General features: G+C 38.3%; 1 protein-coding gene across 1 annotated transcript; it reads left to right on the forward strand.

The window, feature by feature from the left end:
- Positions 1–1,216: 1,216 nt before the first annotated feature.
- Positions 1,217–15,811, forward strand: LOC115790524 (alpha-2-macroglobulin-like protein 1). Its single transcript, XM_030744318.1, has 36 exons — positions 1,217–1,302; positions 1,450–1,630; positions 1,986–2,142; positions 2,434–2,486; positions 2,833–2,853; positions 3,195–3,360; positions 3,442–3,526; positions 3,611–3,773; positions 4,552–4,666; positions 4,769–4,878; positions 4,981–5,148; positions 5,301–5,528; positions 5,891–5,954; positions 6,082–6,227; positions 7,246–7,395; positions 8,208–8,351; positions 8,447–8,528; positions 8,708–8,867; positions 9,178–9,403; positions 9,551–9,677; positions 9,874–9,995; positions 10,115–10,166; positions 10,386–10,469; positions 10,793–10,969; positions 11,705–11,780; positions 12,067–12,223; positions 12,440–12,514; positions 13,207–13,369; positions 13,463–13,650; positions 13,812–14,078; positions 14,392–14,513; positions 14,893–14,983; positions 15,075–15,143; positions 15,232–15,337; positions 15,471–15,554; positions 15,732–15,811. Exons 1-35 carry the CDS (start codon positions 1,217–1,219, stop codon positions 15,545–15,547), a joined length of 4,458 nt encoding a protein of 1,485 aa, XP_030600178.1. The 3' UTR covers positions 15,548–15,554; positions 15,732–15,811.
- The last annotated feature ends 11,389 nt before the right edge of the window (positions 15,812–27,200 follow it).

Here is a 27,200-nt window from a genome sequence, read left to right on the forward strand (position 1 = left end):
GAACCCAGTAATTAAAATACAGAGATGGTGATAAGCAGAATAGATCACCTTTAACATTGCACACCAGGATTCTACACTTCTAAAAGTAAACATAAAGAAAATTACATAGAGGCTCTCAATGTGTGCAGTTTCTGCATTGTTGCATTAAAAGTATAACAAACCCTAAGTTTTGAGAACACTTTGTAAGCTTCTGTTTGTGTGTTTGTTTTTTTAACTTGCTCTTAGCAATCAAAAGTTAAAAAAATAATTCTAACTGAAGAGTCCTTTTTTCCTTTTCTTCCAAATAGAGGTTTAAATTTCAGGTTTGGTGCTAGGATTAGCGTTGCCACTGATGATGACTTAGACTTCAGACAGTTAAAGAAAATAATTATAAATAATATAAATAAATTATAGAAAATATTCTTCTTTCCTGGGACAATTGGTGATTCTAAATTACCCATAGGTGTGAATGTGAGTGTGAACGGTTGTCTGTATCTGTCTGTGTTAGCCCTATGACAGGCTGGCGTCCTGTACAGGGTGTACCCTGCCTCACGTCCTGTGACAGCTGGGTAGGCTTATGGACTTGAAAGGGACTGTTGCCAACTCATAGCAGCCTTTTCATTCTCTCAGCCAACCTCAGATGACCAGGTGGGGATGGTGACATGGAGTCAAGGAAGTTAGCCTCCGATGTTGTTGTGTCTCCCTAAATAGGTCAGATACGGGTGCCTCAACACTGATCCCTATGTCAGATATCCTATACTTAGCCTTGGGAATTGATAATGATGGCTGCTGAACTCTACCATTATCTGCTCACAATTGTTGCTTATCTGCTGACATTTAAGAGGATGTGAAGTAGCTAATTATTTTTGTATAACTCCAGCAATGTCCTTGCTGTTGTCACCCTTTTGTTTTGGTTCCACAGAGTTCTTGTTATTGTCTTCTTGTGCACTCTGGACAGCCTCAGCGAATTTATCAGACAACCCCAAGGTCACTGGATCATTGAGGGCTAAAAGAAAATCTCTTCTTCAAATTTAAGCTAAGTTCTAAGAATCTAAGTGCATTAATCAGGATCAAATCTGTAACTGGTTTCCTTTTGAATTTCCTGCAAATTAAATTGGGGGGTGGAGACATAAAACAACGGAGTGTGTGGTGTCTGTGGTGTTGCTGAAGCTGGGTTGGGTTTCTGCATCAGCAACTATTTAACAGATGCTGACTCTGAGTTTCATCATAGGCAGTCATGGGTCGTCCTGGGATTGTGGTGTGGGCATGGGCACTGGGTGCCTTCCTCAGCTGGATACATGTGGGTCAAGCAGAACAGGGACTGTAAGTTTGTGTCAGAAATATAAGAATATTGTTTTGTTTTCTTGTGAAATTTATAATTGGCTTATGTGAATTATTGCTTGAGGTTTTCTTTTTAAATCAGATCCATTGAGGTAACTGCTGTATGTGTGAATCTCTCTGTGTCTGCAGGCAGTACTTTGTGGCTGTTCCTGCCGTTCTTGAAGCTGGAGCTGAGACCAAATTCTGTGTGAACGTTCTGAAGCTCACGTCGCCTGTGGTCGTGAATGTTACTTTGATAGCAGCAAAGAGCCAAAGCCTACTGACCCTGCAGACATGCATGCTAGATGTTCATACCTGCATTGATTTTAAGGTCAGCTCCCCAAGATGAGTTTTGATTCATTTATTCATTTTCCAAAAATATTCTTTTAAAATATGCTGCTTGTTCTTTAACCATATGTCATCCACCTGTAAATTTGTAAGCAGTCGAGATTTTAGGTCATTTTTTGGTTCATATCTGCCTTTATTTTATAGATGTTTTTTCTCTGTTTGGAGCACTCTAATGGAAATTCTTTGAACAAAGAAACTTTAGTGATTGTTAAAATTTTACATTTGGTGATTTTATAATACATAAAACAAATGCTTTTATACACATAATGCATTAATATTTTTGTTAAGTAGGAGTAATGGCTCTTGTGACTGTTGTCTAAAATGTCCTGCTACACCAGGTTCCTATTGTGGCAAATGAAGAGGTGATGGATTTTGTGGTTGAGGTTAAAGGAAGTATATTTCACTCCAAAGAAGTCAGAAAAGTCCTGGTCAAAGCCTATAACCCCATGACATTTGTCCAAACAGATAAACCCATCTACCTCCCTGGACAAAAAGGTAAATGAGAAATTATTCTGGTGCTATATAGTGTATATAGAATGTTTTTGTAATGTTTTTTTGTAATAGTTTTTGCAATGTGTTATGCTGATGTTAGAAATATATGTGGTGACAAATGCAGTGTGTCCCAGAACATGAACAGCTTTAAAGTCAGAGAAACCATTGTATGGCTTGCAATTTCATTTGTGAAGATATAATTTCTGAAACTTTAACTCCATTTTAGCAGGCCTCAGGATTTCTGACAATGCTAAAGATCAGTTACCAAGCAATGTCTTTGAATCTCTCTTAAAGTGCACTTCAGAGTCGTCACATTGGACACCAAGTTGAGACCTTCAAGTGAGCTTGTGAGTGTTTGAACTTTCTGCCATTTCTATTAGATCCAGTCTACACACTATCGCTGATGTTTTTAATTTGTGCACAGTGAATGGGATTTACACAGTATGCAATGGGATTAATGAGTAATCAGTATGGGTGTGCACTTCAAGCTGAGTTACACTGTGACAGAAAAAAATCCAACTATGAGAAATAAAACACAAAAACTGACTATTTAATACAACACTGTGTGTGTGTGTGTGTGGGGGGGGGGGGGGGTGCGTGCGTGTGTGCATGTCTGTTAATTATACACTTTATAATCAGAACACTCACAGCCACCGAGTTCTTTGACAAATCTTTATTTTCTTTCCGTTGCAGTATGATCTCATTGAACTTGAGGTAAGAAAACAGTCAGACATTTCATTTTAAAATGCAGGATATTAAGCATCCAAACACATCCAGAGTCTAAGTCATCATAACTGTGCAATAGATATTATTATTATTATTATTTGCAAACTATGACATTAATTGAAAAAATGGCAAACATAAGTGAAAGTGTTAGAAAAAAATATATTGAAATATTCAAATTCATGCATATATATATGGTACATATAATTCATATTTTTCACACTGGGATTCAAAAAGTAAAATTTTTAGCTGTTAAAATGTGTATTTCACCTCTATTAATCATGTGTGTGTCATAAATACCTGTTCCTTCAAACTGATATTGGATTTAACAGGATCCAAACAATAACAGGATCGGACAGTGGCTTAACACAAATTCGAACAGTAAAATATTGCAGCTTTCATACTCCTTGAGCCCTGAAGCTCGTGAGGGAACATATAAAATCACTGTGACCATTGGTGAAAACAAAATACATCACACATTCAACGTGGAGAAGTATGGTAAGTTAATGCTATTTTTAAAGTTCATTTCCTTCCATTTGCAGTGAAATATAAATGGTAATATGAACATTTTGTCCCCAGTTTTGCCAAGATTTGATATAACTGTAAAAGTCCCAGAAGAAGTGAGCATTGGGCAGGATAGCTTTGAGGTTAAAGCATGTTCAAAGTAAGTAAAAGTCCTTTGCTGACAGACTTCCAGTTTTATGAATGAAATGGTATTGAATTTTTATTTGATTTTTTATTTAAATAGGTACACATTTGGACAGCCGGTGCCAGGAAAGGTTAAAGTACATATGTGCCGACCTCTTCAGAGATATTTTCCCATTTCACCTCTAATCAGAGTTGCACACCCCAACGATCAGCCTAATCCAAAAGATGAGACAACTCCTGTTTGTCAGTCAGAGACAAAGCAGGTAAAGTTTCTATATTTTCAGTCTCAACTCTTGCTAAAACAAATTTCATATAGAGGCAACCCACATATGTATGTATGTATGTATATATACATATAACACATTTGTGTGCATTTAGCATCATTCCAGTTGTTAGGTGAATGTGTAAACCACTACATGAGCACCCAGGTATAGCCCAGCAAAAATCAAATACAGGTAGCATGAAAGAAGTTTACTTTGATTACACAAACATTATGTAGAAGTAGGTAATGGAAATTAGTTATTGATTTTTAAATAAATGAACATGAATAACTTGAGATATTCTATATTATACTAAAGTTTATTTCTAGCTAAGTAGGCAGCTTGTTTTTTTTTCCTTAATATAACTTTAAAAATAAAATACATTTTATGAAATTTTGACTTTATTTGACCTTGAAGATGTCCAAAGTAATGTGATGGAATCCTCCTCTAAGAACTATGTAAAAACCATGATCCTTACCCCACACTTGTAAGAAAAACATAGCTCCTAAGTCAAAGGTTCTTTTTGTAAATCTTTGAACACTAAATCAGTAAGTTGACCTTCACCTCCTGCTTTGAATGTGTATAAGTGATGTTTATTTTGAATACATCAGCTCTAAATGCACCAAATGAAAATCATCTTTGCTTTGCTAAATTCTTAATATTTGAGGAGCAAACTGGGATGTGTGTGTGTGTCATCATGGATGTTACATTGAGAAACACATTTCATATAATTGTTAACATCTGAAATGCTTTCTTATAATTTTGTTATGATATATTTTAGGCTGACAAGACGGGCTGCGCAATATTTAAGTTCAATATTTCAGCTTTCACTGAAATGGAGAAAGCGGTGCAAGACATACTGGAAATCAAAACTGAAAAGGAAGAGGAGGGAACAGGCAAGACTATGTTTATAGTTAGTTTATTGTAATGATACAGTTTGATGGATCTAAACAATATGGCATGTAAATAGTTATAACATGGATACTTTCTATATACAGGAGTTTTGATATCAGAAGAGAAGAGAATTACGATTACATACCTCATTGGAAAGGTGGTTTTTATTGATACTCCCAACATTTATGAACGTGGAGCAATTGTAGAAGGAAAAGTAAGTGTTAAATGTTATCTTAGTTTATGTTTAGTTTAAGTAATACAGAGTACAGCTAAAAGCATGTGGATTCACAGTCATATGTCTTTTTACTTTCAACAGGTCAAAGCCGTTTATCACAATGGTGCACCCATTTCTGGCAATAAGGTGTACGTGTTTGAGGGAGACAGGTGGTCTCCACGCTCAGTCCAAAATGTAACAACTGACAGGAATGGTGTTGCCTTGTTCACACTTCACACAGATGACCTAAAAGGGAATGTCCAACTCTATGTAAGTTGAAAGTTGCACTAAAACAACAGTCTGTGCATGGTCATTTATAATTCCCATTAGTGTTTCCATGAAAAGCGAAGACTAAAGCTTTTTTCTGCAGCTGTCCATGTTAAACTCCGTTCAGTTTGTTTATGTTTCCTTTCCACAACCAGGCAAGCCTGACATCGACTCTGGACTACCCTGGATACAGAACTGCTTACTATGAGATTGGATTTCACACACTGTCCGTGTCCAAACCTGCTTCTCCTGATGAAAACACTGTTAGCTTCCTTGTGGTAAAGACAAAGGATAAACCTCTTCCCTGCAAGACAGTACAGAAAATTACTATTCAGTACACAATCGTGGGAGAAACCCCAGGTCCTGTGGATCTGATATATCTGGTGAGAAAATAAACACAGGGAAGATGCATTTAAAATAACCTTAATATTATTTAATGACATCTGACTTGTGGGTATTCTTGCATATAGGGTAGTATCACTACCTTATATGCTCTCATGCTAACAGTTTAGCATGATTTATGTTTTCTTTTTCTGGTATGAGAGTAAAACCAAGAATGTGTTGCCATAAATACAGTGTGTTGAAGTCACACCATTATTGTTATTTGCAAACTTAGCAGTGTGGTTTTTACAGAAGTGTATTCAAGCAAGTAACATAAAAGAACCAAACCAACAGAACGAAAGAAAAGCATCAAAGAGTTACTGTTAAATCTCTTTTTGTGTCATTTTCTCCCATATGGTCTTAGGTCTTGTCCAGAGGAGCCATTTTCATACAAGGTCACAAAAAGATTGATGTAAAATCTGAAACAGGTATGCATGGACTGGCTTTAATCATGAGTTCAGGGAACTCTAATGTAATTCTACCCTTCAGATCACATTGTTTTGGTGTTTCTTTAATGCTTTGTGGTAGATATTGATTTTTGGATTGTTGTTCCAGTGAATGAGGGTGAAGTGTTCTTTAACTTGAATGTGTCGCCTGAGATGGCACCAGACATCCAGATTGTGGCTTATGCTGTCCTCCCCAGTGAGAACGTGATCGCCCAGACTGCCGATTTCTCCACCGAGAAATGCTTCGCTAATAAGGTCCGTAAATATTAGTTGGTCATTCTTTTTACAAAAAAAGATAAATGTCAAGGGTAATCTAATAAGCTAAGCTAATAAGGTTAATCTGGACTAATGTTCTTTCATAGTTAAAATGTCTACTTTCTGAAGCCATGCCATAAAAATAAAGGTTAACTTCAGTGGCCAAATCATGATAAATGTATAATATTAGGACTCATCGCTTGCAACAAGGAAGCAGCAAAATTGGCCAGTAGTTAGTGGGGAGTGATGACAATAACTAATCTACCAAAATCACATAAAGGATAATTAATGAATTTGTTTTAACATAGTCACATGAGTCCCAAATTTGGAACAGAAAGCCCAGCTATAAGCGTGACTATGCATTTTCATGAAAAATTAAGTAACATTTTTGAATGACTTTGTCAAGGCAATTTTTTTCAACTAAGTCTTTGCAAAGAAGGAAACCTCAACTTGAAGCTGCTCAGATATATCGACGAAGAAGGTATTGGTAGGGTTCTTCATTATTGATTATTTTTGCACACAGATCAGGTCTAGTGACTATTTTTTTAGTCACCAATAAGAAAATCCAAGTCCTTGAAAATTCACATTTTCAGTTCACATGGGAGACAACATTATAAAGTTAGTCAAAGAACCATGTAATTTAGTAAACACTGATTTTATGTGCAGATGAACCAAAAATATTATTATGGCAACACCACATAACAAACAGGAAGTCGGCCATCTTGGTTTGAAATCTTGCAAGTGCTGAGTCAGCGTTGTGCATCCGCTTTCCAGCATTTTTTTTTTATATCGTTCAATAGGCTAAAAGCATATCAGGGTAGCCTGTTAACATAACACTTTAACACCAAGCATATCATCATTGACACATTTAAAATATGAGTCAGAGTTCCAGTGTGTTTGAACACCATGTGGCTGTGAGTTGCCAAAAATCCACACTGGCATCCAAAATTCAGTAAAACTGAATTTTCTCAGTAGACTCCACATACTAAGATGGTGTGGTTTGTGTTTTGTGTGTCAGGTGTCAGTAGATTTTGTACCACCTTCAGCTGTCCCAGGAGAAGAGACCGACTTCCAGGTGAAAGCCTTGCCAAACTCTCTGTGTGGTGTAAGTGCCATTGACCAGAGTGTCCTCATCAAGGAGCCAGGGAAGACTCTGGATGCAGAAAAGGTAACTGCATTTCTTAAGGTCCACCAGGTCAGTGGCAAATCCCTTATGGGGCATTTTAGCAATACTGTATGCTACACAAAAATAGTTTCAGAAATTAGAAGATGTAATTTTTTAACATTGTCTGTTAAATGCATTTTGGCCTGGTTAACACTGCTGCCTCACAGTTAGTATAACATCTGGAAGGCCTGGGTTTGATTCCACCTTGGCCCGAGCCCCTCTCTCTCTCTCTTTCTGTGGAGTTTGCATGTTCTCCCCGAGTCTGTGTGGGTTTCCTTCCACAGTCCAAAGACATGCACTTACTGGGGTTAGGTTAATTGGCCACTCTAAATTGCCCATAAGTGTGAGTGTGGATGTTGTCTGTCTGTCTGTGTTAGCCCTTTGACAGGCTGGTGACCTGTACAGGGTATAACCTGCCTCTTGCCCTATGTCAGCTGGGATAGGCTCCAGCCCCCCCCCCCCTGAGACCCTGAACAGGATGGATGGATGATGGATGGATGGATGATGGATGGATGGATGGCCTTTCTTATAGTTATTCTGTTCTGCATTCTGAAAATGATAAATAAGTGAAAAATCTAGTGTCTGGCTTATGTTCACATCATATAAACAGGTTACTGGCAACTTCAGTATGAAATGCACAGGGTTTATTTCTGTACATTGTCACATAGTAAAACTGATAAAGTTTACATGTAAGTTTAAAGATAAATGTATATAGTGTGTATGATGTTAGCCTGTTTTTGCAAGTGTCACTTCACAGAGCAAAAACATGTGGAAGTTTATAGCTTTAGCTTTAAGCCAATCTATTTTCTTTTCAGATTTTTGACTTGCTTCCTGTCAGAAAATTAACTTATATCCCATATGAGGTTCAAGATCCTGTAGAATGCATGGAAGTGAGACCAAAAAGATCAATTTTGCCATTTCCTGAGTTTGACAAAAATGATGCCTACACTGTTTTTCAGGTGAGAAACCAATGTACCTTTGTAACCAATGTAGGTTTTGTTGTTGTTGTTCTTGTGATGAACTATTTGGTGATCGGATTTGTTGGATTATCTAGAGTGTGGGATTGAAGATGGCAACAAACATGTTTATTCAAATGCCTTCATGCCTCCGGTACAGAGGAAAAGAATACTATCAAGGTGACTTTTTTTCCTCTTTCAACAGTCACATTTGAATAAAATGAAAGAAGTAAGACAGCAGTGATGTGTGTGTGTGTGTGTGTGTGTGTGTGTGTGTGTGTGTGTGTGTGTGTGTGTGTGTGTGTGTGTGTGTGTGTGTGTGTGTGTGTGTATTTTAACTTTTTCTGCTTTCTTTTTAGGTTATGGCTTTAAGGGTGGTCAAGTATACAAAATAGACTTAGTACATAGACTGCCAGCTGCAGCTGCTGTTGCTCCAGGAATTGCTCCTGAAACTTCACCCATAAAAACAGTCCGTACTTTCTTCCCAGAGACTTGGATATGGGAACTGGTGGAAATTAGGTGAGTTTATGTTGTAAATGTATTTGATGGTCATTAAATGGTTGAAAATTCCATTTGAGTACAAATGAAAGTGATGAATGAATTTACTTGCTCTGGCATCAAGTTTTGTTTTTCGACCACTGAGTTTTGGAATTGCCAAATGATTGTCATATTATATCTGTAATATTCTAGCAAAATTGAGCTATTTATGAATGTCTAATAATGCAGCATATAAAACAGGTTATGCTAAACCAGTGTTGTTTTAAGTAGTTTTAGTATGTTTAAGTGTTATATTCTAACAGAATGTTATTGTGTGCATGGGCTGATTCAGAGAGTCTGGAACAAAGAATATGACCCTCACTGTCCCAGACACCATCACCACCTGGGAGACGGAGGCTTTCTGCTTGTCTTCTGAGGGATTTGGTTTGGCTCCTCCTGAGAAAATGAAGGTCTTTCAGCCCTTCTTCCTCGAGCTCACCATGCCCTATTCCATCATCCGGGGGGAGTTCTTTGAACTGAAGGCGACTATATTCAGCTTCCTTACCACCTGCATGATGGTAATCAGTGATTTTATACAAACTCTGTGTCAGTGTCGACGTGACATTAGCTGTGCAGATATGTGTTATAATAAAAGTACCTAGTAAAATGCAGACTTTAACCTGTTTGCAAAAATAGTTAGAATGTATTTTTTGTCCCCTGAATAGGTCACTGTAACTCCAACACCTTCCTCAGAATACATCCTCACCTCCCTTTCTGGTGATGAATATACATCCTGTTTGTGTGCCAGTGAGCGCAGGACTGTCAGCTGGAGCATGGTTCCAAAAGCCTTAGGTGAAGTTCAGGCATTGGAACATATTGGTGTAAATTTTTGAGAGTGTCAAGGAGAAGGAACCATGTCCCTCTTTCTCCAGCACAACTTTTGAATCATTACAAACACACTGAGATTCCTTGAATTGAGATTCCAGAATGTTTTGAAACTTTATGAATTTACAGGATTTTTAAAGTAATCTTCCCTGATCTTTTTTAGGGGTCCTGAATGTGACTATATCTGCTGAGGCAGTGGCTTCTGGGGTTTCATGTGGTAAGGAATTAGTAACTGTGCCAGAGAGAGGTCGCATCGATGTGATTACAAAATCCCTCATCGTAAAGGTTGGTGCTCTAAACACAAGATGACTAAACAAATGTTTACCTGTGAACCACAATATTTTTTTACAGTCAACATTCCATCTTATTATAACTGTTAATGCCTGCATCTTCACCTCCCTTAGCCAGAGGGAGTTATGGTGACAAAGATCTACAACTTGCTGCTAATTCCAACAGGTCAGTGTAGTTTTCAGGTATAACTCATTAGGGCAGATTACGAAAATGTTAGCAAGCAAGTGTCTCATCTTTTCTTACTTCAATAAATTTGGTTGCTTTTCATCAAACTAATGGAAGAACTGATCATGCTGATTGTCATTTCATTCTAAATGGTAACTTGTTTTCATGATGAGCCTGTACTTGGTCTTCTATAAAGTGGCTGTTTTTGTCTGTACACAGGAAAAACTGTGAGGGAAGAAGTAGTGATAAAACTTCCCTACAATGTGATTGAAGATTCTGCCCGTGCTTTCATATCAGTCCTGGGTAAACCTGATCATTTCATTTTAAACAAGTGATATTTTAGTCAAACAAGCCTTCCTTTAAGCTTTTTTAATTAAAATGAAAAACTATTCTTATTTGGCTGTTTGTTCTCTTTGGCCTCTATTAAAAGATGATGTTTTGAATGCATACGCCAACAATGGCACTAGCATACAATTTAGAGAATTCAAAGTACCATTAGATTACAACTAAGTACTGCAAATTATGTATTTGGTAATTTTATAAGGTTGTTAACATGTTTTAACTTATTTAAAGTTAAAGGTTGGGTCAATTAAAGTTCAGCCTTAGTAAGTTGTTTTTTTGACCAGGTGACATCCTCGGTCGGGCACTGAAGAACCTGGAAGGATTGCTGCAGCTGCCGAGTGGATGTGGGGAACAGAACATGATTCTCCTAGCACCCAACATCTTCATCCTCCAATACCTAAAAAGCACACAGCAGCTCACCCCAGCCGTTGAAGAAAAGGCTACCTCATATATGATTGTTGGTGAGTGTATTACTTTCATAAATCTAAAGTGAATAAAAGTAAAAGCCATGGCTTATTTTTATGAAATTTTCAAATGCCAGATCTACCAAAAAAACAAAAAACAAAAACAGAGTTTCACTTATCCAAACATACTTTAAGTAGAAAATCTTCTTAATCACTTTAAAGTGTTGAAAACTTCAAATAAAAGCTACAGATGGTGGCCACTCATCTGTTTTTGTTTTCAGTTAGTCTGGAATCTGTCACATGCCATTCCTTTTATCTCCCAGGCAAGAGCATCATAATTTGGATACCTCCGTTGGTTGCAATATGTACACTGTGTGCCTGTTAGCATGTGAAATTCAACAACTGTAGAATAAAATGGAACACCAAGTTCTGCAATTACCAGAAACTATAATATCTGATACCATAGCTACTACATTTTGTGAATATTTGCAACTCGTCGTGCTCTGACCACACATTACTACACTATTTTACAGTGAAAATTTTATACATATAGCCAAAAGCTACCAAACTAAACAGCCAAAACATGAAATGCAAGGGTTTATCTGCAATTCCTGAAAAATTCTGCTATTAGTTAGCAGGGCAGCATTGGCAACAACTTGTTATTATGAGTGCCGATGACATATTCGTATTGTACTGGGTCAAAAATATTTGGTTGTCCCTCCATGTCCTGTATATAGCCAAGATAGCAGCCATCTAATGCTTTCAACGTTTTGTGTTTCCATTGTTTTTGAGGTTACCAAAATCAGCTGCATTACAAGCATGCTGATGGTGCTTACAGTGCATTTGGAACAGGAGAAGGAAACACTTGGTGAGAACATAACTGCTCCTTCACACAGTTATAAGCATATGCTCTGCAAAATGTATCATTTTATATTCTTTCATACAGTTTACCTCAGAAAAATAAAGTCTCTTAAATCAAAGCGATTGTTGAGGCTGGTGAAATGGAGTTTACTCCTTGAAGATCCATTGTCCAGAAGCTCCTCACAGACATACTGCAAACCTTAACATGTTCAGTTGTGTTTGTTTTAAAACTGTAATAATAGGTGGAATTTCAACATCATTTCGGCCCTATTACTTCTCCTTCTCTTCCTCAGGCTGACTGCTTTGGTGGTGAAATGTTTTGCACAAGCTGAGGAATTCATTTACATTGATCCAAAAAACATTGAACTGTCTAAAACATGGCTGGAAAATCAGCAACGAGAAAATGGCTGCTTTAAACAGTCAGGGAAACTCTTTCACAATGGAATGAAGGTAAGCTTGCACAGTATGGAAATCACTTCTTGCTGTTGCATGGCCCAATAAATAAATAATTCCAGCATTAGCGTATGGAAAAAATAACTGGGTGTGGAGATAGAAATGAGTTTTAATACAACACTACACTAACACCATCTGACTTTTCAGATTTCAGATCTTTGAATGTTGGAGGTACGCCAATGTTAATGTTTCTGTTATGGCTTCTGTTCACAGGGTGGTGTGTCTGATGAAGTGACTCTCAGTGCATATATCACTGCTGTGTTTTTGGAGAATAAGAAATTTGCAAATGTGAGTAGACTCCCCACGTTTGATCAGAATATGATCCAGCCATGTGAGTATATTACAAGGTTTGACTCTATTAACCCGTTCACATAAGTTTACCACTCTCCTGACAAATTGAGTATTTTCTCATCATAAGAAAAATTGAAAATGACCTTTATTTTACTTTCCAAACCTTGTAAAAGTATGGGCATGGACAAAAAGACCTGTGTGTTTTCTCAGTGATTCAGAGTTTGGAGAGTGACGTGTTTGTGAGGCGGACATCTCAAATTTCTGTCCAGCACCACTTGTTTTTTTCTTGTTTCAGTTTAAGTTCAGTTTTCATTAGTATCAGTGTTTTATTGGTTTATAATAATATGGAGGAAGGATGTCAGGGATAAGCTTAAAAAGGTTCATAATTGGCATTATGAGATAAACACAACTTTCTCTGGAGGTAGTTGGCTGACAATGGTGCAAATCTCCCAGTCTAAACATAAGCAGTGGTACGTCCTTAAGTCTGTAGGGTTCACAAATTTAAACAAATTCTGAAAGTCTAAGACTGAAGCCATTTCCATTCCATTTATGTTGCAGTTAGAGAAATAAAGCCAGGCTTGCTGAGATACTAGCTCCAAGAAATAAAGCATTCACCCATGCTTTTAACCAATAATTTGAATTTTGTTTTGACACGTTGAATAATAATGTGTTATTTTAATCTTTTAAAGAGTTCTGTAGTGAACAGGAGCCTGGCTTGCCTCAAGGAATTCACCAACGACCTCAGCAACACCTACACTACAGCTCTGCTGGCATATGTCTTCACGCTGGCAAGAGACCAGGTCACCCGAGCTCACCTTCTGGAGCATCTCGACAAGGTTGCAATAAAGCAAGGTGAGTCGGCCTCACGCAGGAACCCATAATTGTCTCATTATCAAAAATGCAACTTACATTGTGTCTGTGTGTTTGCTTGTTTATGGCTGTTAGGGAGTTTCATCTACTGGTCTCAGAAATCAGTAGAAACATCAACTTCTTTGTCTGTGGAGATCAGTTCCTATGTGTTGTTGGCCCAAATCAGCAGCTCCCCAACTGCTGAAGAACTTGGTTATGCCTCCGGCATTGTGAGGTGGCTGACTGACCAGCAGAACTATTACGGAGGCTTCTCCTCAACACAGGTAGTCCACCACCAAAGACCGTAGATAAAAGATAAATTGATCAAAGATAGATAGATCATCCACCACCCACATAGATACACCCACTGTCCAGTGTGTTAATGTATACATCAGTATGAATGCACAGTATTGAAAATAGTTGCTATTTTGTGTGTGTGTTATAGGACACAGTGGTGGCTCTTCAGGCTCTGGCGCTCTACTCCACTACTCTATTCTCTATTCCGGTATTCAGTTCTAAGGGCTCAAGCAAAACAACAGGTCAATCAAGCCAGTGGGGTTCAAGCAAAGTGGCAGTTAACTGTCCCAACAGTCAGCTTACTTTTCATGTGAATCGGAACAACAGACTGCTCTACCAGGAGGAGACAATACTGAAGGATGTGGCAGGGAAGTACATCGTGGAGATGAAAGGCACTGCAACTGTTTCAGTGCAGGTCAGTGCCAGTGTCAGCCTGGTTCTTTTAAATAAAGATGACGTCGGGTCATTTTTTGCTTGAACTAAATCATTTTTTTTTCTTTTCTTTTTTTTTTTTTTGCATGTAGATACATTTGAGGTCCAAATGAGTCAGTAGATTCTACAGTTATAATTTTGGCAAATTGGACAATTTTAGCCCATTAGGAATTTTTACTAAGTTTTCTTTTAAGCCAAGTTTACTGTCTAACTATAATGTTCTCCTTCAAATACACCCCACCCCACCCCATCCTCATTCACAAATATCACATTTGTCTTGGTTTCCTGTTTCGCAGATTACTGTTCAGTACAACATCCCAAATTCTTATGGTTCCTCAACTCTGAGAGTGGAGGTCCGTGTGGAGTACCACAGCAGTCGATCTCCCAGACCCAAACTCACTCTGATAATTAAGTCCCTGTAAGTAATCAGCAAGCAAGTTACTGATATAATAGAGAAAGGCTGCATCTACCAGTGTGTTATAAGTAACTTTGGGTGAACATGTGAGAAATGTAGTAGTTTCTACTCCAAACCCAAACAGACTGTTTCACAAACATAGATTGACTTGTCTGTAGCTCTGCGGGGTGGAACTAACTATAATTTTGATCATATAAAAAATAGGAGGTTGGACACAGACAACCAGGGGAAAAGTGTAACTGAGTTGAATTTGTTGATGCTTTTGCAAAGTTGCTAGCAACCCACCCAGGGAGTAGGGTTAGGTTTTATTTTAGCAACATGCTAAATTGGCAAATTTTCTCTGCATAGAGCTTGTGAGCAACATGTTTGTGGTTAATTATAGATACTCTGGCAAGGAGAGCTCGACAAACATGGTGATCCTGGATATCAAATTGCTCTCTGGACATGTTCCAGACCCAGAGTCTTTGAGGAAGGTGAGTTATTGCTTCAAGGAATTTTATGAGCATTTCCCAGTTTCCATGGTTAGAGTGAAAAATAAGTCAACTAAACATTGTCTCCTCACAGCTCAAAGATGCCCCACTTGTGGATCGTATTGAACAAAAGGAAGATCATGTTCTGGTGTACTTACGTGAGGTGAGAGGACTTCACAGTGGTGAAATACAAAGATGATTATCTATCCCCCTTTTACAAAGTCTGTTGTCTCCTTCCCTGTTCTGTACAGTTGGTGAAGGACACACCTGTAGAACACAGCTTGGACCTCATAGAGGAGTACCCTGTGGACAACCTGAAGCCCGCCATGGTCGTGCTCTACGACTTCTATGAGCCAAGTAAAACTCCCTTCACTGCGAGCATAGCACTCTGACACAAGTTGCTCTTAAGTGGAGCTGAACAACAAACTAAGCAATTAACAAAACAGAAAATCAGCTTCAATTTTTTTCTACCACCTCTGTTTTCTTTCAGCTGACCGGGCTGAAGATGAATACCTCTACCCATATTGTGGAGGTCAACAGTCTGAGATGGAATACCTTTACGTATGATCTGCAGGTAACATATTGGAACATGCAAGAATGCATACATGAACCCCCTTTTTTACCTGCCCAACAAATATGAAACATTTAGAAAAACTGATAATTTAATAATTTTTTTCAACTTCAAATGAAAAGGCAGCAAATGACTTGTGTAACTTGCCTGAGTTCTTGTTTTTAATGGTTTCTTTTGCAGCTTGAAGAGAACTGTGGTCAGCCCTGAGGTCGTCATTGATGATTGTTTTCAAACCTCCTCTTATTAGAGATAACTTCATGTTCACTGTGTATTACCATATCTTTCTGTGTCTATACAAATAGTTCAGCACATTGTTAGTATTGTGCCACACCTACCATACAGCTGTGTAACTACTGCAGGTGTTCAGTATGAAATGAATACATTATGGAAAATTAAATACAATAAACTGATCTGAATCCCGCTCTTAAAACTGGTCTGTTTCTCCATGTTTTCCTCAGCTGTAACAGCTTTACTTGTGTATCTTATCCATAAGCCAAAACAAGTCAATGAATTGTGGCAAGTATAAATAATATTATTTTGAACTATGCATTAATATGAGTAAGGTGACAAGCTCTTGGGTTGCAGTCAGCTTACAGTCTGTCTGTACAAATATTGTGCTAATCTGTTCTAATTACATATCCTGCACATGGTCTCAAATTTACATATATGACTCTTTTACCCATCTCCAATGACCCCTTTGGCTTTGAAATAACACTAGTTGAATATCAACATGAAAACACTGGATCTGGAAATAATTAATATTTTTTATCATTGTACACATTATTTATACCCTCTTTATGTTAAATATAATCATCTTTCTTCAACTTCCAAAACTCTAAGCATAAATTCATAACTGCAGACTCAACTCTTGAAAACATCCAATTTACGAGTAAAAAGCAAACTGTATGCTCAATTATGTCAAATCTTGCTGAAAAGCCAAACTTCACCTTCAGACAAAAGCCACGCAAAGCCTTCAAACACATGTGTAAAACACAGTCTTGCACATTAGTGACATCACCAATAATGTTATGTTGTAATGGAATGCAGTGAGTAATGGTGCTTATAGTTCTTCCCCTCAAAAACCTTTGTCCATGATGGACACAATAGAAGACAGGAGATGACTTGCAACCCCTGACCAGCCTCAAATAAACAGGCGTTTTCCATGACCCAGCGCTAGTCTTTGATCCTTTAGGTCCCAGTTTCTTTCAAAAGGTACAGCTTCATCCTGAACCTGTGCTTTCCAAGTATGCAGTCAGTTATAGACATACAGTGGCTTGCAAAAATATTCATACCCCTTGAACTTTTCCATATTCTCTCATATTACAACCACAAACATAAATATATTTCACTGGAATTTAATGTGAAAGACCAACACTAAGTGGTATACAGTTGTGAAGTGGAAAGAAAATTATACATGATTTAAAACATTTTTTACAAATAAAAAACTGAAAAGTGCGGTGGTGTGCAAAAAATTTTTCTGGATTATATGCAAAAATTATCATTCTATCGAGCTAATAGGGCCTGATTTAGAGTTCTGCATTGGTCCTTTGTACATAACTGAAAATCCTCCCTGAACCTAACCTGACATGCACCTCGAGAAATGCCACAAAGACTGTGATTACTGCCTAGGCTTCAGAGGTGGTTTTCAGTAACACTGTAGGCCCGTCACTCAGTTAACAAGTGGGAGCGGCATTTAGCATTAGCTTACTAATTAGTATTAGCGTTAGCGCTGGGCTGAAAAATATTTCTTGCTAGAACCCTGTAGTTACCATGGCTACCAAAGACAGCAGATAAGTAAGCTGTTTCTCCGCCATTAGCACTAGTGGTGGGCAGATCGATCCTAATATTGATAATATCAATACCAACTTTGGTATTGGTATTGATCAATATCAGTTTAATGAGATCGATACTTTAGATTCAGTTTCTCTCCTGTATGCAGTGCTGCGGTTTCATCAAAGATGCAGGCTTACTGTCTAAGTGCTGCTCCTGTCACAGCACAGAGCAGGCACACTTTGCACCTTCCCTCCCCACAGTGTTTTTTTATACAGTCACATGACACATACCATATTTCACTTAGGAAAAAAAGGAATTTGCTATAAAACATTTAAAGCAAATCTAAATTTAAATTTGTACAACTTGTTTATTTAAGAAAAAATTTTCCATTTGTTCTTGAGTGATGATTTTGTACACTTCATTTACAAAAAAAAAAAAGAAATCCAGACATCAATATATGAGGAAAATTGCTTTGTTAATGTTGTATTGTTTCAGAACAATAACATTTATTTTGAAAAAGTATTTTCTACTTACCTATAAACTTTGCCCAGTGCTATCCTGGTTTTAACTAATTAATGATCCAAATGAAAAACTCTCAAACCAGTTAAACTTCATGAAAATTCTTCATAATTATTAAACAGTATCGGTATCAGTATCAGCGATAATGGCCCTGTATTTACTTGGCATCGAATCGATACCAAATCTTGAAGTATCGCACACCACTACATTGAGCAGCACATACAAAAGGAGTGATTGAGAGTGATTGACCCTCATCCTGGCTCTGATTGGTTGTTTTTGACTAGGAGCAGTTCAGGGAGGAGGTGGAGGAGCTTGATTTTTTTTACACAGATTATCTGTCTCATACTGTCTTGACATGGTGACAGTATTAACAAATATGTAAAAAACAGATTTATAAAGTTGCATACTGCAGCTTTAATCTGTATTAGAGAGAAACGTGTGGCTTTAGTTCTTACTGTCGATGATTGTTTTTACACATTTAGCATGTGGTTTTGAAATAGCGCACATTTTTACAAAGATTGTTGTTGGTTTTAGAAACAACATAACTTTATGTATTGTTTATGAAAGGCAGAGAACAGTTAAGACTATTGTGATGAACTATGAATAATTTTTTTACATTCTGTGATAAATGATGGAAGTCACCCAGGAGTATTAAATAAAGATGGTTAAATTTATTTCAGCTCTGAGTGTTTAATATCTAGGTGATTTTATGGGAATGTGGGGAATGTGGATCTTTCAGATCATGTTTCACATTTTATTGTGTCATATAGCATCAGGCGCTGGTCTTGGTCTTGACTCAGTCTTGGACCCTAAAAGTCTTGGAGTATAAACAAATTAAATAAGTTGATTGAAAAGAAACAGTGCATTATGGGAACCCCCCAGCAGCCTAGGCCTATAGCAGCATAATTAAGGGATGGTTCAGGGTCACCTGATCCAGCCCTAACTATAAGCTTCATCATAACGGAAAGTTTTAAGCCTAATCTTAAAAATAGAGAGGCTGTCTGTCTCCCAAATCCAAGCTGGGAGCTGGTTCCACAGAAGAGGGGCCTGAAAGCTGAAGGCTCTGCCTCCCATTCTACTCTTAAGTATCCTAGGAACCACAAGTAAGCCAGCAGTCTGAGAGTGAAGTGCTCTGTTGGGATGATATGGTACTATGAGGTCTTTGAGATAAGATGGGGCCTGATTATTCAAGACCTTGTAGGTGAGGAGAAGAATTTTAAATTCTATTCTAGATTTAACAGGGAGCCAATGAAGAGAAGCCAATATGGGAGAAATCTGCTCTCTCTTTCTAGTCCCTGTCAGTACTCTAGCTGCAGCATTTTGGATCAGCTGAAGGCTTTTCAGGGAGCTTTTAGGACAGCCTGATAATAATGAATTACAATAGTCCACCCTAGAAGTAATAAATGCAGGAATTATAAGGCACTTGTAACTTTACATTTTTGTTTAAAGCTTTTAAACCAATGAATCCCTTAACTTTAAATGTTAAATGAATGAATAAAAATGAGATAATGTGGTTATTTATCGGTGCCTGGGCACAAAGGAAGGTAAGAAGGATGTGTAGTGTGTCACGACTGGCGCTGAGACGGGCAAGGAAGGACCAAAACGGAGGACTCCAGAGACAGACATAACGTAAAAGAGGTTTATTAAGGTTGGGAGGAGAATGAATACAAAAATCCTACGGAGGGGTGACGAAAGGGGAACACAGGGAACACTGGAACACACTGGCACAATAACATCAACGACGCAACAAAGAACACATGGAAACTGAGGGCTTAAATACACAATGGGTAATCAGGGTAAGAGGAAACAGCAGGGCACAGCAGGTGAGGCAAATAAAACTAATAACACAGGGGAAGCAAAACTGAACACAAAACACAGGGAAACCAGACTGTCAAAATAAACAGGAAGTGACAAATCAAGGTACACTTTGACTTAACATGGGGAACTGGCACACAGACTCAGGACAGAGACACAGACCTTAAATACAGGGGAAGACAGGGACAAAGGGAACAAGGATCAAAACATTCTGGGAAGACAGACTCAGGAAATATGAACTCAACACAAAACGCTGGGCCGATGGCCCAGGACATGACATAGTGTCCTATTATGCACACTCAGCCCTATTCAGGTCCTGTGGTAAAGACACATCAACAACTCCAGTCTCAAACCTTTAATTGTAAATACTGATATGCAGCAAATAAGCTGGAAATTAGTCATTAAATTGACTCCTATGCAACAGAAGTGTTGTCTCAGGTGTACCTTCAGATGACATAGTAAAATACTATATATAAACCTACAGCTTATGCTCACAAAGTTTAAGTTGTCTGCATGATGACAAAGGCCAGGCAAACCTTAACATCTTTTATTGAGAGACATGAAAAAAGCTTTTGTTTTTCTATTCAGTGTTGACTCCATGGCAACCGAGACATATTTTAATGCAAAATGTAATATACAGTCTTTCCTGTGTATTTCTCAAATATACTGTTTCTTGCACAGCTGAAATATTTATCAACATAAGGCTTGTTCATTCACAACTTCCCCTCATGATGTCCTCGGTGTTGCTACGACCTAGCTGATTTCTCATTTACTGCACTTGTGACAACTTTCTAGAATTTTTTTGCATCCCACTTTAACATATTTCAGCTCCTTCACCTCACTGGTCAGTGATGAACTGGCAAAAACTGCAGGATCTTGAATGGTCACTTGAAGATGGTTCATAAAAATGTTACGGAAAAAAAAACAAAAAAACAGATTTACTACCAAGACTTTGTAACCACTTTGACTGACAGGTGATTGTAGACACAGCCGTAGATTTCACCTCTGTTAACTGGAATTCCTGAACTGGTCTTCTCAATAGTGTTTGTGGTACTGGAGCATTTTAATGCACTTCTCTGATAATTAGCAGTCTGCTGTGAGGTACAGACCTTGCAAGCAGTTTGTGCCTTAATTTTGGTGAATCAAATTCTAATATTTTGTTCTGTTATTTAGCAGTAATTATCAGGCATGTATGGCTGTGCAGTGTATGGGTCCATTTTATGGCTGTGACTGTTGCCGTGCTTGCTGGCATGACCCAATAAATCCATTGTCTCCATCCAAATCTGGTCACTACTGGCTCCAGAGAATATCGGGGCATTTAGAGGACCTCAGCAAAACAGTTGCTATATTACACCTACCATAAACAAGCAAATATTAAAGGAGGGCCACAAATCTGAAACTATGAAAGATGCACATAAACTCATTCAAAATCAAAGGGTGCAGGATTAGGGCACACATATGGCACACATATTTCTGCCTTTGCAAGATGCAAAGAAAAGGCAGTCTCATTATTCTCCATGGAAATGAAAAGATTGATATGATCTGATTCACCTTGTTGGAGGATATTTTGATCTGCTCAAGTGACATAGACGGACTAACGACATAGTGTAGGGACGTACTGAGATCTCGGTACATTGAAATGTCTTTCTGTGTGAAGCTGGCATGTTTCTCCTGTGACTGTTTCATGTACTCTGGTTTCCTACCACCATCCAAAGGCATGCACGTTGTGTTGACTGGTGATTCTAAACTGGCTTTAGGTGTTACTGTGAGGGTGAATAGTTTGAATGGTTACTTGTCTCTGTGTTAGCCCTGTGATCAGTTGATGCCATATGACAGCAAGGATAGGCTCCAGTCTCCCTGAACTGGACAAGTGGTTGAATAAATTGATAGATGAATGGACTCTTAGACTTGTACATTGTAGATGTGTAAAACAAAACAAGCTTTGCCTTGACAGCTGAACCAACAAAGCAGATCTGAAATATGATGCTTACATACTGTAAACGGGTTTGGAATCAAAGAAGGTTACTCTTGTTGAATACTTGCTGCTTGAATCAAGCAATGCCAGTGTTGCCCTCTCAAAGACAGGACTCCGTTTTGAGTTCAGCAACTTTATTATTCCCACAAAGCAGATACAGGCTGACATGAGCACCAATGCAGAAAAACTAATAATCCACCAGAGGTCACTCAACTCACCTCACACTAGATCAGGGATCCTCACATCCAGGTCTCAAGAGCTGATGTCCTGCAGGTTTTAGGTGCATCTCTGCTTCAGTACCCCTGAGTTAAATATAGAAGTCATTAGCAGGTCTCTGGAAAACTTGACTGCATACTGAGGAGGTAAGTCAGCTATTTGATTCAGGTGTATTGGACACTGGGTCTCGAGGCCTGAATGTGAGGATCCCTGTACTAGGTGATAACATCACATACTGAATTCTGACCCAGTGGTACCAACAAAGCCGGCTCAAGCCTTAAAGAGGCCCTAAGTAAAATTTGACTTGGGGCCCACTTCATATCATGTCCCTTGAACCTAACCATTATTAATGCTGGAGGGTTAAAGTTGACTATTAATTTTTTAGGATGTATTGCTGTTTCAGCCTAATGTACATAAACCCACTGAAAAACAATGTATTTTCAATTGAATGCCATTTTATTTATATAGCACCAAATCACAACAGTCACCTCAACAGTCGATAAAGACCCTACAATAATTACACAGAAAACCCAACATTCAAAATGACCCCTTATGAGCAAGCACAACAGTGGGAAGGAAACAATTCCCTTTTAACAGGAAAAAAACTTCCGGCAGAACCAGTTCAGAGAAGGGCAGTCATCTGCCACAACCGCCTGGGGCTGAGGGGAGAGAGACAGGACAAAAAACAGCTTTTAGGAGCTTTCAAGGACAACCTGATAATAATGAATTACAATAATCCAGCCTAGAAGTAGTATATGCATGAATTACCTTTTCAGTATTACTCTGAGACAGGAAGTTTCTAATTCTGGATATATTGTACAAGAACTTCAGTTTTATCTGAAATTAGAGGTCATCCTGGTCTTTATCTCTTTAAGACATTCCAGCAGTTCAGCTAATTAATGTGAGTCATCTGGCGTCATGGATAGATAAAGCTGTATTTCAGTATGATACCCATTGTAAAACTATGTCATGTCAATGACACTGAGGAAGGTGGGACAAGTATCAATGCAAACTAGAGAGCATAGGATTTTATGTGTTTGACCTACTTTTGGACTTTTTCATCTAAAAGTTCTACAGTATATTTGCAAAAAATTTTGGACTAGTAATTATGCTGTTTTCCCACAAAAAAGTGGGGTGGCAGTACCTTAAGAGCACAAAGCTGATCTGGGATCCAACAATATCTTAACATTCTTGTGGGTGTTTATGTGAAGCTAAGTTAACTCCCTCTACAGCAGCTCTGTGGGGGGAGTCACTGGAATCCTTGGTGTGCAGACTGAGAATGACAGTGTCATTGAAAAACTTCACAATGTGCTGATTTGGCTCAGGCTCAGAACTCACAGTCATTTGTATGCAAGGTGAAAAAAAAATTGACAAACTGATGCACGGGGGGGGATTGGGGCTGAACTGAGTTCAAAGCTGACATAAAGATCAACAGTCTAGTATATGTACCTGGCTTTTCAAGGTGCTTTAATGTTTCCATGGCATCATTTGTACTGGTAAATAGACTTGCTCTTACTGTATATAGCACTTTTCTACTCTGACTGAGCACTCAAAGCACTTATAAAACATGTTTTGCATTCACCCATTCACACAAGCACTTCCATAACTAAGCTAAGTGCTTACTGTCTAACATTCACACACTGTCATACCCTAACGCTTGTGTCAGAGACCAACTTGGTATCTTGCCCAAGGATAGTTCGGCATGCAGCCCAGAGCAGCCAGGAATCAACCCGCCAACCTTCCAATTAGTAGGTGACCTGCTCTACCTCCTGAACCACAGCCACCCCACTAAAAAAATGTACTACATTTTTTTGTGTAGTTGAATTGATAGCTGTCTAGCAGTGGCCCAACATTAGTTCTAAGTTCATTAATCATGAGCCTCTCTAATGATTTAAAAAGATTTGAGGTAAGTGTGACAGGCCTATAATCAGAGGTGGGAAAGTACTGACATTCTGTACTTAAGTAGAAGTACAAATACCTGTGTTCCTGGACTCAGAAGGTTTCTTTCAATACAATTGTGCTACATAGTGTATTTAAGTGTGATGTTAGAAGTGGTTTCTGGGAATACTAAGTTGTGAACACTGGTGAGAAGGTCCATTGCTTAAGTGGGGAACCCTGCCCACTATCAAAGCAGTATGTTTCCGTGATATGGAGGAGGAGGAAGTACCAAAAAGCCAGTGTGGTTGAGAAGTAGAGAATATTGCTCACAAAGGAATCATCTGTTTTCACTGAAAAAAAGGGGTTTTCATTAAAAACTGCAAAGATAATTTTGGTGATTCAGTTCAGTTCAATTCAATTTTATTTATATAGCACCAAATCACAACAAACAGTCACCTCAAGGCGCTTTGTATTGCGGGTAAAGACCCTCCAATAATACAGAGAAAACCCAACAGTCAAAACGACCCCCTATGAGCAGCACTTGGCCACAGTGGGAAGGAGAGGGGCAGTCATCTGCTGACCGGTTGGGCTGAGGGGAGAGAAAAAAAAAAAAAAAACATGATGTGGAAGAGAGACAGAAAATAATAACAATTAATGATTAAATGCAGAGTGGAGTATAAACAAAGTAAATAAGGTGAATGAAAAGAAACAGTGCATTATGGGAACCCCCCAGCAGCCTAGGCCTATAGCAGCATAACTAAGGGGTGGTTCAGGGTCACCTGATCCAGCCCTAACTATAAACTTGATCAAAAAGGAAAGTTTTAAGCCTAATATTAAAAATAGAGAGGGTGTCTGTCTCCCGAATCCAAGCTGGGAGCTGGTTCCACAGAAGAGGGGCCTGAAAGCTGAAGGCTCTGCCTCCCATTCTACTCTTAAGTATCCTAGGAACCACAAGTAAGCCAGCAGTCTGAGAGCGAAGTGTTCTATTGGGGTGATATGGTACTATGAGGTCTTTGAGATAAGATGGTGCCTGATTATTCAAGACCTTGTAGGTGAGGAGAAGGATTTTAAATTCTATTCTGGATTTAACAGGGAGCCAATGAAGAGAAGCCAATATGGGAGAAATCTGCTCTCTTTCTAGTCCCTGTCAGTACTCTAGCTGCAGCATTTTGGATCAGCTGAAGGCTTTTCAGGGAGCTTTTAGGACAGCCTGATAATAATGAATTACAATAGTCCACCCTAGAAGTAATAAATGCATGGATGAGCTTTTCAGCATCACTCTGAGAAAGGATGTTTCTAATTTTAGAAATATTGCACAAATGCAAAAAAGCAGTCCTACATATTTGTTTAATATGTGCATTGAAGGACATATCCTCATCAAAAATTACTCCAAGATTTCTCACAGTGTTATTGGAGGCCAAAGTAATGCCATCCAGAGTAAGTATCTGGTTAGACACCATGTTTCTAAGATTTGTGGGGCAGAGTACAAGAATTTCAGTTTTATCTGAATTTAGAAGCAGGAAATTAGAGGTCATCCAGGCCTTTATGTCTTTAAGACATTCCTGCAGTTTAACTAATTGATGTGTGTCATCTGGCTTCATTGATAGGTAAAGCTGAGTGTCATCTGTATAACAATGAAAATTGATGCAATGCTTTCTGATAATACTGCCTAAGGGAAGCATGTATAATGTAAATAGAATTGGTCCTAGCACAGAACCCTGTGGAACTCCATAATTAACCTTACTCTGTGAAGAAGACTCCCCATTTACATGAACAAATTGGAGTCTATTAGATAAATATGATTCAAACCACTGTAGTGCAGTACCGTTAATACCTATAGCATACAGATACAGTTCTGCAATCACTTGTTGGTTTTGACTTGCTTGATGAGATGAAAGGTTATTGTCTGAAGAAGCATGTCTCAGATTTAATGAAAAATCAAGTTGGTGTAACCTGTATTAAAGTACTATTAAACAATACACAGCAATATTTCCGACCTAGGGCCTGACAGGAGGATTTAAGTAAAAGGAGGGGTGACACTCTTTAAGCTGTAAACAAAATAAATTTATTAACAAAAAAATGAAAAAACAAAAACTTCAGTTCACATTTCTCTCTTATGAAATAATACCCAAAAAAATAAAAATAGATAAATAAAATTGTCCACCCTTCTCTTTAAATTTCTACCCGGGTAGTAAAAATCCTTAAGTTTATCAGGGTCTTTTTATCTTCCCTGATGGAAGCAACAGTTTAAAGTTTCTTCACTTGAAATGTTTAGTTCAGTTCAGTCAAAAGTGTTTCAGTCAACCGTTTGGTTTAAGTTCAGTAAGGTCAAAATGTCTGTCAGTCAACTGCGCAGTTTTAGTTCAATTAGGGGCCCCCTATTGGTTGTCTGCTTAAGCTTATCTGTTATCCAGTGGAGAATCGTGTGCATCCAAATCCATGGAACCAATCCTTCACTCCTCCGCACCGCTGCAACGACCACTGTTGTGCCTCCTGCTCGCAGTGGATCTGCAGTCGTCCTCTCTCAGAATCCGACCGTAGTCATAAAACCAACCTGCATATTGTACAATTTCCAATAAATGGCAAATTTTCCCTATGCAGTTAGCAATGAGCAATCCCTCAGTCTCTTACGCTCATCAGTTTTACATGTTAGTCAAGCCTACACAAAACTTGAACACATATTCACTGGCTAATAAAGTAAAACACTACAACCAGAATTAGTCTACAACAATAAAACTTAACATTTCCTACAGTGTTAGACATACATTACATAGTGCATGTTTCTCGTTTCTCCGATTGGTTTTTTTTTTTGTAGTCTCGGTTACAGTCACAAACAAACAGGATCTCTGTTCGGCTACGACTAATACATGGAGTAAAACACAAGACACTCACCGGAGAAAATCCCGACCAATCACATCAAACTCGGGTCCTCCGAATTCCTCCCTCACAAACAACAAAAATCCAACACGGTTGTTACACTTAACAAAACCTTAAATTCAACATTAAAGAAGCAACTCGATTACGTTTTTGGCTAAGCTAGGTTGCTAGAGCCGAACCACGTTGACTTCTTTGCATGGTGTCTCGCTTTTTTTTTCCTTCCTCCCCTTTCTTCTCTGACCCCATGGTAGGTTTGGATCACCACATAGGCACCTAGCGCCCTCTGTGGGACATTTCAAGGAATTGCAAAAAAATAAAACATACATTAAATCCAATGGTTTTTTCTCTGTAAAACTCATGGGGGTTACATCGGCAAAAGAAAAAAGATGATGAAAAAGGATGTAAAGATGTTCTTAAAAGTTATCAAAGTGATTGAGTGATGGGGGTTACTGAGAAATGGTTTTTGTCTAGTTCATGTAAAAAAGAAATTATTGCTTTTTTTAGTTTACCAAGATATGAATTATTAAAACTCAGTGATGATTTCTGATCTCTGCAATTGCACTGTGGTTTTCAGCATGGACAGAATTGTTGAGCAG

The sequence above is a fragment of the Archocentrus centrarchus genome, chromosome 13 (assembly GCF_007364275.1).
Source record: "Archocentrus centrarchus isolate MPI-CPG fArcCen1 chromosome 13, fArcCen1, whole genome shotgun sequence".
NCBI classification, from domain to species: domain Eukaryota; kingdom Metazoa; phylum Chordata; class Actinopteri; order Cichliformes; family Cichlidae; genus Archocentrus; species Archocentrus centrarchus.